At 37.0% G+C, this 18,887-nt stretch overlaps 2 protein-coding genes across 6 annotated transcripts in view; one reads left to right on the top strand and one right to left on the bottom strand.

Annotated features, from left to right (window-relative positions):
- The window catches only part of LOC107692357 (PEX5-related protein-like), a 99,202-nt gene that overhangs the window by 28,311 nt on the left and 52,004 nt on the right, over positions 1-18,887 (bottom strand). For 2 of the 3 annotated variants that reach the window (XM_016491350.1, XM_016491349.1), the window contains exons 3-4: positions 14,105-14,209; positions 4,927-5,038 (exon numbers count right to left, since the gene is read on the bottom strand). In XM_016491350.1, coding sequence (XP_016346836.1) covers positions 4,927-5,038; positions 14,105-14,209 — 217 coding nt within the window. The remainder of the gene's footprint in view (positions 1-4,926; positions 5,039-14,104; positions 14,210-18,887) is intronic. The other variant, XM_016491352.1, reaches the window with a different exon arrangement.
- On the top strand, positions 1,031-3,965 carry LOC107692355 (uncharacterized). Of its 3 annotated transcripts, none has more exons than XM_016491347.1 (3): positions 1,031-1,243; positions 1,394-2,486; positions 2,615-3,965. In XM_016491347.1, the coding sequence occupies exons 2-3, from the start codon at positions 1,466-1,468 to the stop codon at positions 3,958-3,960; spliced, it is 2,367 nt and encodes a 788-aa protein (XP_016346833.1). In that variant the 5' UTR covers positions 1,031-1,243; positions 1,394-1,465; the 3' UTR covers positions 3,961-3,965. The 3 variants fall into 3 exon arrangements, with proteins under 3 accessions (XP_016346833.1, XP_016346834.1, XP_016346832.1); XM_016491348.1 differs by lacking the exon at positions 1,031-1,243 and having other exon boundaries at positions 1,252-1,630; positions 1,862-2,486; XM_016491346.1 differs by lacking the exon at positions 1,031-1,243 and having other exon boundaries at positions 1,252-2,486.

The following is an 18,887-nucleotide window of genomic DNA, read 5'->3' on the forward strand; positions in this document are numbered from 1 at the left end:
GATATCCAAAGTGTTTTTGAAAGAAGTCTCTTATGCTCACCCAAATATTTATTTGATCAAAAATACAGTAAAACAGTAATATTGTGAAATATTATTACAAATGAAAACAACTGTTTTCTATTTAAAAACACTTTAAAATCGATTTTATTTGTGTGATGTCAAAGCTGAATTTTCCGCAGCCATTTCTCCAGTCTTCAGAAATCATTCTAACATTCTATTTCAGTGCTCAAGAGAAGCTTCTTATTATTAACACAGTTGAAAATAGTGGTGCTGCTTAATATTTTTTCTGTGGAAACCACATTTATTTCAGGATTCTTTGATGAACAGAAAGAACAGAACAGCACTTATTAAAAAATACAGCATTTACTGTATTACATTTTTTGGTAATGTCAAATTCTTTACTATCACTTTTGATAAATTCAATTCATACTTGCTGAAGTATTAATTTAAAGGGGTGCTATTATGCTTTTTCACTTTTTCAACTTTAGTTAGTCTGTAATGTTGCTGTTTGAGCATAAAAAAGATCTGCAAAGTTACAAAGCTCAAAGTCCACTTCAAAAGGAGATATTTTATTTAACAGAAATCACTTTTCAAAAACTACAACAAACGACTCGTTTGGACTACAACGCATATTTTCCTGGGATTTGTGATATCACAAATATCAACGAATGGGACGAGACCTGGTCGAGCTGCACTAGAGAAGGCAACGAGTGTTATCACTATGTCGGAGACGAGCTTAGAGTGGTTACAATCATCCGGGTTTAAATCGCGCTCAAACTGAAGCTCGCAGGCGGCTATGGTAAGGGGCATGACATTTCCCGACCAGGCGCCGAGTGGAGCCAATCACAACACACACTGGCCCAGCTAACCAATCACAGCACATTTCGTATTTCAGAAGGCGGGCCTTCATTTGATACAGGAACTATTCGAGCCGTTCATGCCAGACTGGGGAGAGGTGTTGTAATAATGTAAAATATGTGAAAAATAATGTTTTTCGAACAACCTAGTATGAGAGCCTGTACAGGCTCTTGAAGATGTTTTAGAAGAACTTCAAGAATGCAACAGTTCACATAATGGTAAGCAGCACAATTTATACGCCAGTTTATTATTAATGTGTATTTTAGGTTAGTTTTTTGTTACCCTAATATATTGTATTGTTATATGTTTTATAGATGATGATGACGAAAGTATTCAGCTGTTCCTTGAGTCCAGTGATTCAGATGAAGAAACCAATACCTTTCTGGTAAGCACCAACAAAAGAATAGTATTAAAAATGCTCCTGGATGAAATTTCTAAAATGTTTATACAGACAAAAGGGATTTTTAAGAGATTTTTTTTGTTTTCTCTCAGTAGAGATTATGGTCTAGTAAATGTGCGTTTTATATTTGCATAGGATGAGTTTGTGGCTGAAGAGGGTGAAGAAGTGGAAATTCTTGCGGAGGAGCAGAGTGAAGCCTATCTAAACATGCAAGATGGAGAGGAGCATGGAAGTGATCAGTCTTCAGAAAAACCAGAAGACTTACTGATGAAACTTTTGGCCATGATGATTTTGTCATGGCAAGCATCTTTCAAGATTTCTGACAATGCCATCACAACACTACTTCTGTGCATGAGGCAGTTCATGTGGACGGTAGGAAATGTTCTGTGTGTTGATTTCCTCACTGCTTTCGCAAGCAATATTCCGAAGACTTTATCCTCTTTGAGGAAATGGACAGGTATTGTTCGTGATAATTTTGCACAATATGTGGTTTGTCCAAAATGTATGGTAATATACACGCTATCTGAAACCTATGAGGTCAAACAGGATGGTACAAAGGTATGTAAGTCTTGTAGTTACATCCCATTCTCCAAACACCCACAGAAAAGATCTGCTCAAAAGAAGAAATGTGGTTCTGCCTTGCTAAGAAAGCTAAAATCTTCCACTGGGAAAGAGTTTGTATATCCAATACGGCCCTACTGTTACAGCAGCGTTAGGCAGTCTTTGGAAGTTCTTGTTAAAAGACCTGGATTTCTGCAAAAGTGTGAAGAATGGCGACTGCGAAAAATGCCAGAGTGTGTGTTCGGAGATGTTTATGATGGACAAGTATGGAAGGATTACCATTATGTGAATGGAGAGCCATTCTTATCAGCCCCAAATAATCTGGCAATGATGCTCAATGTGGACTGGTTCCAACCTTTCAAAAATGCACCTTATTCAGTTGGAGCCATCTACTTGGTCATTTTGAATTTACCTCGTGAAGACTGTTTTAAGGAAGAAAATATGATTCTTGTTGGACTAATACCTGGCCCAAAAGAGCCATCACTAACCATGAATGCATTCTTAGACCCACTGGTTGATGAGCTCGAAGAACTCTGGAGTGGCATAATTTTGGAAGATAGCTCTTTTTTAGGATATCAGGTTTACAGAGCAGCTCTGCTGTGTCTGGCATCTGATATCCCAGCAAGTCGAAAATGTGGAGGCTTTGTGGGCCATGGAGCATACAGAGGTAAATGAAATATGCTTCTCAGTATAAAAACTGTTTAAATTGATGATTGTTTCAAATATTGTAGTTTGTACTTATCTTTGAATGCTCAAGTTTCAATATGTGTGTGACATTTTGCATTTAACTTGCAGGATGTCACAAGTGTTTGAAGACATTCTCCAAAAAAGAGTTTGGTGCAAAAATGGACTACTCTGGATTTGATCGGTCTTCATGGGAATCACGCATATCAAAGGACCACATACACTATGCTGGATTATCGAAGCGGGCAAAAACAAAGGCAGAACAAATAAGAATTGAACATGACTACGGAGCTAGATGGTCAGAACTTTTCCGCTTGAGTTATTATGATCCCATCCAATTTGTTGTCATAGATCCAATGCACAACCTTCTTGGTACAGCAAGACATGTATTCCGACTATGGACAGAATTAGGAATTTTAACAGCAAAAAAGCTTGAAGAACTTCAAACTAGAGTGGAAAACATCAAAGTACCTCATGATGTTGGTAGAATTCCCTTACGAATTTCATCAGGCTTTACAGGATTTACAGCAGATCAGTGGAAAAACTGGACAACCATTTACTCCCTGTTTTGTCTGAAGGGGCTTATTAACAGCAGACACTATGACATGTGGTTTGACTTTGTGCAGGCTTGTATCATTCTCTGCTCCAGAGTCATTTCTTTCAAAAGGCTGGAAGTAGCAGATGGACACCTGCAGGCGTTTCTTTCAAAATTTGTTGAACTTTTTGGCCCATTGCACTGCACCCCCAACATGCATTTACACCTTCATTTGAAAGAGTGCATGTTAGACTACGGACCAGTTTATTCATTTTGGTGCTTTTCATTTGAGCGTTTTAATGGAATACTGGGGAACTTTAATAGCAACAATAGGGCAATTGAAGTTCAGATAATGAGGCAGTTTCAGCAGAGACAGCAGCTTCGTATGCCATGGACGTTTGAATATGGTGCTGAATTTGCCAGTATCTTAGGAGGTCAAATGTTTGGGACTTTGTCATGTGAGGGCACAGCTGATGTGCTTTATTTGAACCACAATGTTTTTGTGTCAGCAGAACGACTTTTGTTAGAAAACTGTACAGTGGTGCCTCTGTCACCATTCCAGCAGACAATCTTGGATGAGACTGACAGAAATGCAATGTTAATCATGTATCACCAGATGTACCCTGAAAATTGCAAAACTGAGATTGACTGTTTTGCCAAGACATGCAAAAGGGTAACATATCTTAATGTAACTTATTCCATAGATGGATCGAGAGCCGAAAGGTCAGCATGTGTATATGCTAAGTGGTGTGGAAACACTAACAGTTTTGAGGAACCCACCCTTGACCCTAGAGCAGAACCACGGCCGGCTATTATCAAGATTTTTTTTGTTGTAAATGTGATGTCAAAAGGTAATGAATTTAAACACATCACTGCACAAGTCTCCTGGCTTCATCCCCATCCTGACAGACATTTTTATTGAAAGACAGTAGAAATTTGGAGTTTGCAGGGAACAGACTGGAACAGACAGGGAACACATGCCCAGCAGCATTTCTCCCTGTTGAGCGCATTGCTGGAAGATGTGTGTTGAACACATCTACTGTACGTTTAAGCAAAACAACGGAGAAAGTTACTATAGTCATGCCACTATGCACAGTGGTTGAGATCTAGGAGGTCTAAGAGGATTTTATTACTATTGTTTTTAGATTATTTTAAGAGTTTACTAATCTTAGTCTATTTATTTTGTTTGTGTTCATCTACTTCATATTTTTGTATGTTAGTTCGCTAAAGTGTAAAGAACTTTGTATTCTGAATGATGCCTTTAAATATGGTAGATAAATAAAGTGAAATGATAAAAGCCTTTGAAAAAGTGAATTTTATTTGTGTTGTGCTTAAAAGTGCTAGCTACACACATACACACTGCAGTTCAATATTTTGGGATCGGTAAGATTTAAAAAAAAATTGTATCTCTTTTTTTTAAGTTTCTTATGCTCATCAAGGCTTCATTTATTTGATTAAAAGTACAGAGAAAAAAACTGTAATGAGAAATATTACAATTTAAAATTTAAATGTATAATTTGAAATATATTTATATATATATTTTTGAATAAATGCTTCTTATATTAAGCCACGTTAAGCGCGGTTTTCTATGGGGAAGAAAACTTTCTAGTACACCACCAAAACAAAATCAAGACTTTGTAAAAGAGCATAATAGGACCCCTTTAAATAAACAAAGTCTTACGGACCCCAAACTTTTGAATGGTGGTATAAAAGCACAAATTCAATTCAAGTACAGCTACTTGCTTTGTTTCTTAAAATCTGACTATATTGTACATGAAAAGATGCTAAAACTTCTGAATTATAGTGTAATAGTACAGTGTAGTGGAGTATAGTACAGTGGAGAAGCAGAATTGTTGAGGAAGTATGGGAAGGTCACTATCTGTGGTACCTGCTGTGTTGGAGGTTACTGGGCGGGCAACTCCATCACACTTGGTCTCGCAGAGGAAATCATCAATGGAAGGGCTCAGCAAGGGACGGCTCTCTTGTTGCTCACTCACCAGCTGAAAAAATCAAGCAGAAGAGTGTGATGAGGTCTACATTAATGCACTTGGCCTTCCTGTTCTCCTCTTGTTTTAGTTGCAGTCAGCCTCCACTGTGCCACGAGCATCTCTGCATGTGATTGGTAACGCTGGTAGTCACCACCTTTTCAGCTGCTGCCTATTTACAGGATTGAGACGACAATTCTCACGTTGCCCCCCTCTTGCAAACGTCCCTAGCCTGAGGATGTTTCTCCCTCCCATTCTCGCTTAAACAGAAGGAAAGCAGACCAGTAATCACAAATAGCATGTGACGTGCTTGTTTTTCCATTTCAGAGAACATAGTAATTGTGTATGAATGTAATTATGACAAGGTGTGAGGCTGTCTTTATAAAGCCCCTCATCGGTATACTATGTGTTCTATGTGACAGAATGTGTGTATGTTCTCTTAAAAGACTGGCATAGAGGTGGCCCTGTGTCTAACAGAATGGGAAAAAACACATCAATCATCATCTGGTTGTTCTCATAGTGTTCATTCAGCCATGCCACAGTCTCATCAGAGGAGAGCACTTTTTTGGGCAGTCAGTGCATGGCTACAGCAAATCTGCATTTTCAGCCATAACTACCTCTCTTTTGAAGACTTAATCCTTTAGTCAGAAGAGAGACATAAATTTGCAACATTAAGTGGATCCCTGATGTTTAATCTGTGTCCTCAGTGTTGTTAAATTAATTAATTTCTTTCTACATATTGCACATACTAAAATAAGGGCAAGCGTATTTGTGTCTATACAGGATTTGCATCAGAATCTTTCGGGATTGATTTCTAGTTAAATGTTTCTGTGCTGTAGTAGAATTTTATTGATAAATTCATGTCTAAAGAGGGAGATTACTATATAGTGACCTGAGAAACAGGCTAGTCAATTAATTGGATTTGATAATCTTCATTGTTCACATCATTTAAGACACAAAGGCTGATCACACCAGTTGAGGCAAACATTTCTTACTGTATCTTCACCCTCTTGGACTCCTTCTCCCTTCTCTCTCTCTCTTTCTCTCTCTCTCTCGCTCTCTCTCTCTCTCTCTCTTAAACCAGATTTGCTTATGCGACTGGAAGGCAGCTAGCTACCAAGCTAACACTTGCTAATGTGTGAATAAGTAGCTACTTGAATTTATATTTAGTAGAACTGATGTATGTGAATATATGTGAATATATTCTTTTGCCCAGTACTAATTTGATAACCTGGGTTTCTGTCTGTAAGGTAACAGTGTTTTTAAAAGTTGTAAGTTCACGGTCATATCCACCAGTAACAACACGCTGGGGGTAAATGTGATGTTTGTATCAAGTGCTTTGAAGGTCAAAAGTCGCTAAACACACTGTGAACGAATGTAGCGGGATAGATATAGCAGAATGTGCTAATGAGCAGAAAATATTAATTTAGTTTCCATCTGTTTGCTAATTAGCATGCAAAAGGACACTACCATTTGAAAGTTTAGGGCCAGTAAAATTGTCAAAGATACAGTAAAAACTGTATTATTTTAAAATATTATTAGAATTTAAAATAACTGTTTCTATTTTAATATATTTTAAAATATAATAGATTTTTTTGTTGTCAAATCTGTATTTTTAGCAGTCATTACTCTAGTTTTCAGTATCACATGATCCTTCAGAAATCAGAAATGCTGATTTGATTTTCTAACTCATTTTTGAAAATAGTTGTGCTGCTTACATTTTTTTGATGAACAGAAAGTTCAAAATAGCATAATTTTTTAACAGAAATCTTTTTTAGCATTATAAATACTGTCACTTTTCATCAAATGCAGCCTTGCTGAATAAAATAATTAATTTTACTGACTTTTGAACGGTATTAGCTTACAGTTAAAAATTAGGTTGTAGATATGAAATTGTTGTATTGTTATGTGAAATTGCCCGTAATTGTATTTATTCTACACAGCTGTACTCAAGAAAACATAAATATGCTGCTCTCAAAGTCACCTGAATTTAATGCTTTGAAGCTGTTTTTACAAATTCCCCTGCATGGGTGAGAAGAGAATCCCCTCTGTGACCCAGTATGGATGAAAGGCTAAACACCCCTGGTTTGCATGTTGCTGACATTTGTTTCATGCAAATAGTGCTAAGATACTTATGTCATCAGAATGTTTCTGGTTGTAAAACAGCACGCATGTAATTTCATGTCACATTCACATATCCTACATATGGCCTTAACAACAACAGACACTTCAAGCAACGCTGCTTAAATTAACGAATTGTTGCATGCTTATCATATAAAGCAAATTGATTAAAAAACTTATCAAGACTAGCTTAATTGAGGGCTGCTGTATTTCCCCTTGAATGTCTTTTTAATTTGTCCTGGGCTTAAATAAGACCATAGAGACAAAAGTCCATCAGGAATTAATTTAGAGATGGACCCAGAAAAAAAAAAAAAAATTAACGATAATGAAAAAATGGATTATACTTCTCTAAGCAAAAACTAGTTGTGCTTGACATTCTTCTGGTGTATATTCTACCTTCAAACTGTACAAAGGTTTGTGATCTCCTCATACAGTAGCTTGACAGAAGCTTTGAAATAAATACTGAATATTCATGAATAACACGAGCAGTGTATGTTGGCCAGAGCGCTTGGGAGAACATTCCTGTTGTGAGAGTCTGTGCCAGAACGCTGACCCAGCAGTCTTAATTGGGTTGCACAGACAACTCTGGCTCTGCTGGTGTGAGTGAGGAGATGTATTCCTTCGTTGGCTGGAATGTCTGATCTTACCCAAGCTGAACTCCTGCTGTTACAACACCTTGCACAGTTTTGATGGAAGTCAAGAAAATGACGGTACTCTGTCTTCCAACTGTTGTCTTTGCCTGCACAGCAAAATCCCCAGAGTTAAATCAACTCTGCTCAGAGTACATATTGTCCCAATCTACCGAGTGTTAAAGTAACACTGAAGCAGAGTTACCACTGTTGAGGATTATGTCATATGTTTTCATGCCTAAAAGCCTGAGCAGTAGTTGTTCATCTTCAACATTGTTACCAGTGGGTTTTCTTTACTAATGCTCACTCATCAATTAATTAATTGCTTAATTATCCTGTTAACTTTAACTTGGCTTCAGTGTTACTTTAACACTCTGTAGATTGGGACAATATGTACTCTGAGCAGAGTTGATTTAACTCTGGGGATTTTGCTGTGTAGCATCTTTCTTTATCATTCGATAGAAAAAAGAAAAAGAAAAAAAAAACATATGCAGAAACATAGTCTTATTTAACAGCTCAGATCTGCTGATCAGCAAGCATTTGAAGTGTCAGGCTGGGTGATGTAACAGCATCTTCCGTCCGGATGTTTTATTACTATAGATGAGCTGGATTTGGGGCTCATTTTTAATTTGCCCCTATATAAGTCTTATTATAAAAGCATAACTTCCTCCCTTGTGAATGCCAGCAGATCAAGGGCCATTATTTTGGAAATATTTTGGGCTCTGCTATTTAATTAGATTCCCCTGTATTCAGTTTAAAACAGTTTGTCACTTTAGGCACAAATGGGTTGCTGACATTAATAGGAATTATTAAGGGGACAAAACTCATTCTTGTAATTAGAGCAGATAACTGCAGTCACGTTGCAGAACACTTTTTTATTAACTCAGTCTGATTATTTCAGTGGCAGGCTAGTTGATAGAGAATTTATCTGGCTGTTCTGTCTGAGAGAAACAAACACATTTGGTGTGTCTTCTGTCAAAGGTGCATTCTGTTTGGTGCTAATTTAAAAAGTTTTACACATTAGGAAATAAACTGTTATCTGAATACATTCACATGAGATGAAGACTTAAAGTTTTCTATAAAAATAGTTTTAATTACTTGCGGTCCGGATCACCATGACGTGACCACTGACCACTAAACGTTAGAGACTCCTCGCGCTCCGCTCATTAGCTGCTGCCTCTGTAGATACGTTAGTAGTGTAGTGTAGTTTGGTGATGCGAGAAATTTTCACAACGAATTAATGTTAAATATTATTCTGTTTTACCAGTTTAACTGTACTGATTGTACGACCTGTAGATGCAAAAAAAAAAAGGTATGAAGCCAGAAGACAGAAAGATCAACAAAGACAAAAACGAGAGTAAACATCGCTATGGAAGACACAAGGTGGAAAGATTTGATGACGAAGAAAATCCTGAGTAGTGATGCCCAAGTTGCTTCTTTTTGTTGGGCAGGTAAGAGAATTAATTATTGTTAAAGTAACCATTCTCTAAAACTAGTATCCGTGTAATTTACATAAAATTTACAACAGATGACAGATCAGGGTCTAGAACCATTGGTGTACTTAAAAGAACACACAAAAAAGTGAAGCTAACGCTATAAAAAAACTAGCTACTGGTGGCACCTTATGTATGTTTTCAAACACTTATTTTATTCAATATGATTATAGGTACAATATTTACAGGTACCACAAACTTTGTAATCTGATTAAAATAATCGTGCACACCTGTATACATTTCAAACAAATCTTATGCGCATGTGCACAGCATCTGTCATCGCATTCAGAGAAAAGCAGAGAAAGTGATTATTGGCATTTTTACCTTGCTGACATATCTAAAAATGCTTTTTCTTACGTATTTTTATTTTTAATTATTATAGTAGGTTGCATGTAAGCATAGGTGCAGGTACATTTGCCAATAAAAATATCACACAAGTGCTATATATAGTAATATAACTATAGTTCTACATTTTACACACAGTATTGCAAGTTGCTTGTGGTCTGTTTTTGCTCCGCCAAGAAAAGTAATTTCAATCGAAGTCAAAGATGATTGCAAAATAAACAGCTACACCTCTGAACAACACCGATAGTGGTGTTTCGTTCCTGAATGAATCAGTGTTTTGAACGAATCGGTTGAATGAATGATTCAGTGGCTCATAAAGGTTTGTCGCCACCTACTGTCGTAATGATAATCCGCAGAAATAGTCACTAAATAATAATAGCCAATAGAAGAATGATGCCTTTGGGCCCTATTTTAACGATCTAAGCGCATGGTCTAAAGCGCACGGCGCAGGTGCACTCAGGCCGTCTCCGAATCCACTTTTGCTAGTTTAACGATGGGAAAAACGGTCGGTGCGCCTGGCGCATGGTCTAAAAGGGTTGTCCCTATTCCATTAATGAGTAATGGGTGTGTTTTGGGCTTAACGTGCAATAAACCAATCAGAGTCTCATCTCCCATTCCCTTTAAGAGCCAGTTGCGCTTTTGCCATGGCGGATTTGCTATTTACACGGCGGAATTTGCAAGTGCAAAGACAGAACACGTCTCCAGAGATGAAACGGAGGTGTTCGTGCGCGAGCAAAAATGTAGCCTAATTCTGATACATGCAATGACTATCCATTATGACATGTAGGCATTTTTATATTTATGTAGCCTACACAATAATAATACAATTATTGCAATTTACATTGCAATCTTTAAATTTTTTATATTTGGCATGTTTGTGTGCTGGTGTGCGTCCCTGTGTGTGTAATAAGCAGAGTGTACGCGCGCTGTGGACCCGCCTATACTAACGAGCTCTTTAAATAACAAAAAAACTACTGCACCATTGACTTTAGACCAGGTTTTTGTTGGTCAATGGCGCAGTCTATTTCAGTTGCCTCAAAATAGCAACGCACCAGCAATGCTCCTGAACACACCTTGTTTTCAGACCAGCACAAATGGGTGCAAATACATTTGCTATTTAAACAACGTGGCGCAGGACGTGAAAATGACAACTGCGTCGAGCTGAAACTAGCAAAAAACATTTGCATTGCGGGTGGCGCCCTAAATCTCCTTGGGTGTTTTTATTATTTAATTTTCACCTTCTTACAATATTGAGAACATTTGAATATTTCTGCTTTTATTTAAAGCCATATTCCCATTGAAAATGAGTGTTCATTTCTCCGCAATCTGTTCCTCATAATTTGAAGGAAACCACGCATTCACAATTGTCCCTCAGAAAATACAACATAAAAGCATTATTAAGTAAAAATAATACATTGACATTGTTAAATATAGTCATGGGGCTCACTATAAACTCAAACAATGAATATTGCCACGTTATATTCAGCCAAGACTTGAACATCAAGGTCACATAGTTTGGCTTTAATTAGGATTTGATTATTCTTGTAGTGCATAATGTACTATTCTGAGATTCATTGTGCTTCTGATGTCCCATCTTCCCATGATACTCAGAGGCATTTATAGTAACTAGCCCTGCGAATGCTGATTACCCTTTCAAGACACGGCAAATTGTACAGTAATTGTAAAGCAGAGTAAACCTACTGATTGGATATGTAAGAAAAAAATAATGGTGATGAACAACTCAGGAATTCCTTTATCTATATGAAAATGAATTTTCTTCAGTTGTTCTCAACTACGCTTTATCACAACGCAAGCATTTTGTACCTCCTCATTTTTGTCTTTGTGTTTGAGCTAGAGTGCAAATCCTGAATTATGCCATGGAAAACTTCAACTAATTGTGTCATGTGGGTTTAGCTCCTGGTGGCAACTCCAAGATATTGTTGTCAAGGGAACCTGGAACCAGTTTAGCTAGCGGGAGTCTTAAGGGGGAGAGTTAGGGAGGGAGGTTGAGGGAGGTATAAGCTCATGTGAGGCAATTATTAGTGTTATAAATAACAGCACGAACATACACAACTGCATTATGTATGAAGAAATGAGTTTCAGAGGCATATACCATGTTGAAGACCTGTACTATTTTATCTTGTGTGTGAGGTCAGTACAATTAGCCTAACTGCATAATTGATATGATATTTGAACCAAAAGTGTTTACACAACACAAGCAAATATAATATTTAAAAACAATCAGAAGTACAAATAAGAACGCCTGGTTCTAGCAATGACTAAGTTAAAACACCTGCTTCTTATATGTCATTCACGCAGTGAATTCCTGGCTAATTATAAAATCTTTCTCTTCAGATAAAGAGTTCATCCGTTAAGTTCTGCAATTTACTTGAAGTGACAGCAGGTGTTTAAATATCCACAGTATTAAATTGTTTAGGGACACAGAGACTAAGAAGCGGTAATTTCTCAAAAGAACATTATTCAGGCTTTTTATAAATATCCTAATATCTATAAATACCCTAATATAACTGAATGACACCCAAATAAACTTTACCAGTGAAATCAACTTATTGTTTGGGCCTTTACTTGTTTTACAAGACTACAGTTACAGGTTTCACATTGTGGTAAATAGGACAGTATTGATCTGATAACACTCTAGCATCAGTATTGACAAGACTTTACACAGAGGAATGATGCTGTGCTTCACATGCCATGTTCGATCTCACCTGATCTGAAAATGAACTAACCTTCACGCTATTATGGACAAAGCAGCAGAGTGCAGTTGGCTTCAGGTCACCGGTCTATTGATTGTTGACTGATTACAAAACTAACCACTACATGCTTTGCAAAGGCATATTTGAATCATGTGTCATTTAGTGACTGGTGAAGGAAGAGTGGAAACCAGTTGAGCGCTACAAAAGCTTAATGTAATGCAATTATTACTGAGTTCAGAATCTGTCTTGCATCAATACAGCACACAGACATGAACTACACAGATAATAGTGTTACACGTACACACATAAACACAACTATAAAGATTAAAACACAGAACGAGCCACAGACCACACAGGCAATGACAAGATGAGCTATAAAGCTGTGACATTGGGATTTCCTAGACAAATATCAACCACTAAAGAGCAAGGAAATGTTTTTGCAAGAAAAGTTCCAATAAATTTGTTTAGCTATTATATCATATCAACAGTTTAATGCATGTAAAATTAGAGATGCAACACTATTAAAATCCTGTATTAAATTGCTTTATTTGACAATTCCATGCTAATTTGTCTGATAAATTACAAATGAAAATGCAAAATAATTTTAGATTATTGTGATTGTGATTTATTGAGTGTTGATGATGCCGATGGTAATCTAAATGTAAAAACAGACTGAAATAAATATAAAATATTGACTGATACCCAGGGTTAACTAAAACTAAAACCACAAAACAATTTGTGTTACTTAATAAAATAAACGTTGACTTAAATAATATATATAGTTGTGTAAAATGAATGGAAATTCAAAATAAAGTCATGAACTACTGAATGGTTTACTTGTTTTGCTTATCTTATTTACAGTATGTACAGAACTTGAATGAGGATATATATCCCCTCACTCACAGATCAGTATGATTATATAGGCTGTTAAATGTATTCCTTAAACACACACACACACACACACACACACACACACACACATATATTTCAGCTCAGCTAGTTGCCAAGACAGCATTTCTAATTTTCATTTATCTTGAATTACTTGAATAAATACCTAAATAACTAAAACTAAATTTGAAAAAACAATGAAAAATATAAACATCAAGAAATAGGAAAAATCACAAAAACACAACAAAATTACTTAACCTTTAACGAAAATTACAATTAAAACAGAAAATATAAAAACTAATTCAAAATATTATCTCAATCACAATGATATTAAAATAACTGTGCTGATAACCTTGGTGATAAACTTCATAAATAATCTGATAACTGCTACTATTGCTATATAAAATGTACGTAAAGCAATGTTAAATATATCAAACTGAACTGCTTATGTTACAATTTAAAAGCATGTGTTGAAGTTTTTCCCTATTTTTACAGCTTGAATATGTGATCTATTTTGTGATTGTGGCAACAAATCCTGCACCATAACTAAACATAAAGCTAAGATTTAAATCCACGTGTGTCCCATGTGTTCATCTGAAATGCTCATTTCTATTGTCCCCATTCTATTTCTTGTGACAAGCCTTGCCTGATGTGAAAAACTCAATTTTCTACTCCACAGAGTTGCCCTGAATTAAATAAAAAAAGCCTGTGTTAGCTGTTGTGCTGTTAGAAATTTGTGATGGCAGAGACACACTGTGATTTTTATTTCTGTTAGGCTAAAAGGTGGAGGTTAGACATGTGATGGTCAAAGCTTTTCCATTAGTTATCATCACCATGCAGCGAGAACGGATGTGCTGTTTCACTCTGGCGGTAGCTGCAGTAGTAGCCCACCTTGTTTGTCACCGTGAGGAGGGGCTTGCCTTCTGAGGACGCCTTATTGGGTATCTCCTTCAGGACCATGGCAACGGTCTTATCTGCAGCCCTAGAGTCTTTCCCCTACAACAGTGAAATCAACAATGACTTGTGTCAGGACAGAATGTTTAGATATTCCAAGTATTATTCGTCCTACTGTGCTTAAAGGCTCAATGATTTATATGCTATACGATTGACATGATTACACTGAAAGCAAAATGAAACACTGCCTGAAGCCACACATGAAAACAGCTGTATGGAACATCAATACATTCTTTCTCACATCATCCTCAGTTTTACTCTGCGTGATGAAGTGCGATATCACAAAGAGGCCACCGCAGTCATGCGAGTGATAGGGCGACTGTCGTCAACTGCTTTTATCTGTGCTACAGAGACAGAGACGTATGGCCAGTCTGAACAGGGAAGACAGCATCATATTACTCCAAGGCCAAGTTATATAATGGGTTAAATTGAATTGGCAAGCTCTAGTCAGCTTGCCTTAACTTGCTCTGAGTGAATGCAATGTCCAGAGAAATTACACTTACATTAACCTCTAAAATATATTAATAACAAAGCCAAAAGTATGGACAAAAGTATATATCCATCTATTGTTCTGTCTATCATTCTATATATTGTTATACTTTCTTATAAAGTTTCAAACCTCAAAAAGTTTTCAGAACAAGGCTTTGTCAAGCCAACATTCAAAGTTTGTCTAGACCAGTTTTGCTTTTTTACAAAAAATGTAAATGACAAATACGAACTCAATTCTAATAAAAAAATAACAATTTAAAATTCAACTAATTTTAATTATGCTTATTTACATGGTGGGCCCTCATAAAATCATAATCAATAGCGAAACATCCATTTCTAAAGTCTGTCGGCTTCATTCAAAGTTTGTCTTGACAAATTTAGCTTTTTTTAACTTAAAAATGACAAATACTAACTCAATTCTAAATAGAAATAGAGTAAAAATTACATTTAAAATTCAATTTTAATTATACTTATTTACATACAAATTTAAATTTACAGATACAGTGTGCCCTCATAAAAACATAATCAATGACTAAACATCCATTGCTAAAATCTCTCCATCCATCCATCCATCCATCCCTCCATCTATCCATCCATCCACTGATTGTTCTTTCTGTAAAGTTTTAAACTATTTTTCAAACCAAAGATTTGTCAAGGCATAAAATTCTAATTATTCCTTCATTTACTTATTTACATTCAAAATTCAAATGTAGATATGGGCTGCCTTAATAAAAACATAATCAATGGCAAAATATCTGTCTAAGCATTTCTTTTTCCTATTGTTTTATCTATTTTTTTTTTTTTAATCATTCTGTCATTGTTATGTCTGCAAAGCCGGGCTCATATTACAGGAGTTTTAAGCGATTTATCCCAGATTTTCCCCTCCCGAGATTCGGAGAGAAAATGTTGTTGAGGACCTCGGTCGGTTCCGATAGTCGGCACGGATTATTTGGTAATGTGAGGTGTTTACAGATCGAATCTTGCACTTCCCGATCTGCTCGCACACAAATCGGGGCCTCCCCAATCATATCAAACATGTTTGATATTTAGGATTTTAAATCGGGAAGATGACGGCTATGATTAGATCAGTACTATCACAGTAGCCAATGCGCGACCGCAAAACAAGCTGCTGTACGGGCCCGTTGGATAGTGGAGATGGAGGGTACTGCTTGTGGAAGTTTTGCAATAACACAACTGTCTGTATAATGTGTCGAAAGCGTACTACAACCGTAAGGACTGTAGAAAGCTGCTAAGCACGCTAGGTAACATATGTAAACATTTGTTGAAACATCAATGACGATCTGCTGCATGAAATCACGCGAGGCGCTCCCTTCGACATGATAATCTTGAGAATATCTTGTAGTGTGTGATGGGCCACAATTTTCAGATCTTGTAGCGTGTGGTGTGCATGTTTAAATTTTCAGGGAAAAAAATCTGCAAAGATTCTACTTATGTGTGTGCTACAACCAGATTTCATAATCGGTTACGATTTTAAAACTCTTATAGTCTGAGCCCGGCTTAAGGCCTTGCAGGCTTTTTAAACTTTCCCCCCCAAAACTTTCAAAGAAGGATTTGTCAAGCCAACATTCAAAGTTGTTTTTAACAAATTAATTAAAAATGTAATAAAACATTGCAAATTACTAATTCTAATTAAAAATGTATTGCTATTCTACTGCTATTCTACTTACATTCAAATTTGAATGCAGATATGGACCACCCTCATAAAAAAAAAAATCAATTGGCAAAGCATCCATTGCTAAAGTCTCACACATGCTGTACAGTAAAAATCTGATCTGGCCAGTTTGAACAGTCAGCCTTAAATAAAACACCATGCACCTCTACATTTCAAATTCTAGTCTGGTGTGGTGACTTCGGCATTAGATTTCATAAATATGAAATAGTGCATCCTTGCAAAATCTTGTTCTATTAAAAAACCTTTTTAAATTTACACCTTAAAACTTTCCAGCCATCTTTTTTCAATAAAATGTATTCCCTGACGGTCTAATCTAGCATGGCTCTGCCATTAGAGATAAGAAAAGTAATCTCTCTCTCTGAATCACAATGTGGTCATTCTTAAAACGAGAAGTGCTCAATTCATTCACTCTACCCTGTGATTGTGTCTTAGTGGTCTAGTGCCATTGTGTGTACGTGACCTGAGAGACATCTCTCCAGAGAACATAATGCTATTAATGGAGACCAAAAACACTTGTTTCTGAAGACAAACTTCTACATCTTACTAGACTGATATAAAGTGTAAGTGTTTTTTAATAAAAAATGTAAACAGTCTTTACAAGGGGACAGATACTAAAATACTTTTCTTATTCTAATGAGAAGCGAGTATAGACAAAAATTTTATTTAAAAAAAACTTCAACTGTTCTCCATAAAAAAAATATGATATTACTTAAGTCTGGGGTCTCACAGACTCCAGATATAAAACACGAATAGTTTAAATAAATGTAATATAATAAAAACGTAACTGTTATTGCCTTTGTGATATCAATGTAATAGAAAATATTGCCTGTATTTTTATCTGGAAAAACAATCTGCATGTACACTACTGTTCACATGTCTGGGGTTGGTAAGATTGTTTGAAAAATATTTTTATTTCCTTTATTTTGATCTTTGATACCAAAGATAAAAATTAAGAAAATAAGATTCCAAATCTTGTGCACACCAAAACTGCATTTATTGATTTATTTTTTGCAAAATTGCAAAAATATATATATATATATTTTTTTAAATTATGACAATTTAAAATAACGTCTATTTTATATATTTTAAATGTAAAGGTATTTCTGTGATGTCAGAGCGAAATGTTTAGTAGCCATTACTTTAATCTTCAGTGTCACATGATCCTTCAGAAATCATTCTGATATGCTGAATTGGTGCTCAGAACATTTCTTGCTATAAGCTATAGCATTTGTGCTGCTATATTTTGTGGAAACTCTGATACTGTGATTTTTTTCCAGGATTCTTTGATGAATAGAATGTTCAAAATAAAAGCATTTATTTGAAATAGAAAACTTTTGTAACATTATAAATGTCTTTACTGTCACTTAAGGTGAAATTAAATCATCCTTGCTGAATAAAAGAAGACATATAATGACAATTTAAAATAACGTCTATTTTATATATTTTAAATGTAAATTTATTTCTGTGATGTCAGAGCTAAATGTTTAGTAGCCATTTGTAATGTGGGGTTTGGGTTTTGGGTTTTGTTTCATGTTCATGTTTTCATGTCTTTCACCTTCGCCAAGAAAACCGGGCCATAGAGGGTTAGGTGGAGGATTTTTGTGAACTTTCTAACCGGGTGGACTTTAATGATGTGGCGTTAAAGGACCTTTTTCGGATGGGTCTGAATGAGCCCATTTGCTCCCAGCTTCCTGGGGGAAGAGTTCACTGGTCCCTTGCTGAATATATAGACTTTGCTCTGCAGTTGAGTGGATCTGCTTTCACTGTGGGTGTCGTGGAGAAGGAACACGGCACTAAACCAGAACCAGAGTCTGCTCACGTCACGTCTGCTACACCAAAGCCTGCTAACGTCTTGTCTGCCAAGCCAGAGCCTGATAATGTCATGTCTGCAGAACCTCCAAAGGTGGCGGCATCCGCTGCAGAACCTCCTGAGGTGGTGGCGTCCGCTTCCGAACTCACTGCCTGCCCTGTAACGGCCATGGAGGCCGTTCATGAACTCACTGTCTGTCCTACCACGGCCAAGGAGGCCGTTCATGAACTCACTGTCTGTCCTGTCATGACCATGGAGGCCGCTCACGAGCTCACGGTCTACCCTGTCACGTCCACTGAGGTCGCTCACGAACTCGCTGCCTGTTCTCCTACGGCCATGGAGGCCATTCATGAACTCACTGTCTGTCCTGCCACGGCCAAGGAGGCCGTTCATGAACTCACTGTCTAGCCTGTCATGACTAAGAAGGCTGTCCATGAATTCATTGCCTGCCCTGTCACAGCTATGGAGGCCGTTCAATAACTCACTGTCTGTCCTCTCACGGCCAAGGAGGCCATTCAAGAACTCTCTGCTTGCTCTGTCACAGTCAAGTGGTCTGTCCATGTCTCTGCTCTGCCATGGCTTCCTGCTCTGCCGTTATCACCCAGCCGCCCTGCTCTGCCTGCTCCGCCATGGCTCCCTGATCTGCCTGCTCCGCCATGGCCCCCCGCTCTGCCATGGCTCCCTGCTCTGCCTGTTCCGCTTCACGGGCGGGTTTGGGTTTTGGGTTT

Source organism: Sinocyclocheilus anshuiensis, unplaced genomic scaffold (genome assembly GCF_001515605.1).
Source record: "Sinocyclocheilus anshuiensis isolate Anshui unplaced genomic scaffold, SAMN03320099.WGS_v1.1 scaffold70, whole genome shotgun sequence".
In the NCBI taxonomy this organism is placed as follows: Eukaryota; Metazoa; Chordata; class Actinopteri; order Cypriniformes; family Cyprinidae; genus Sinocyclocheilus; species Sinocyclocheilus anshuiensis.

Excerpts from the sequence above, each read along its gene's own strand:
- LOC107692355 (XM_016491347.1), top strand. The coding sequence starts at position 1,466 with ATGCAAGATGGAGAGGAGCATGGAAGTGATCAGTCTTCAGAAAAACCA. Across the intron at positions 2,487-2,614 it reads GGGCCATGGAGCATACAGAG|GATGTCACAAGTGTTTGAAG; the intron begins GTAAATGAAATA and ends TTTAACTTGCAG.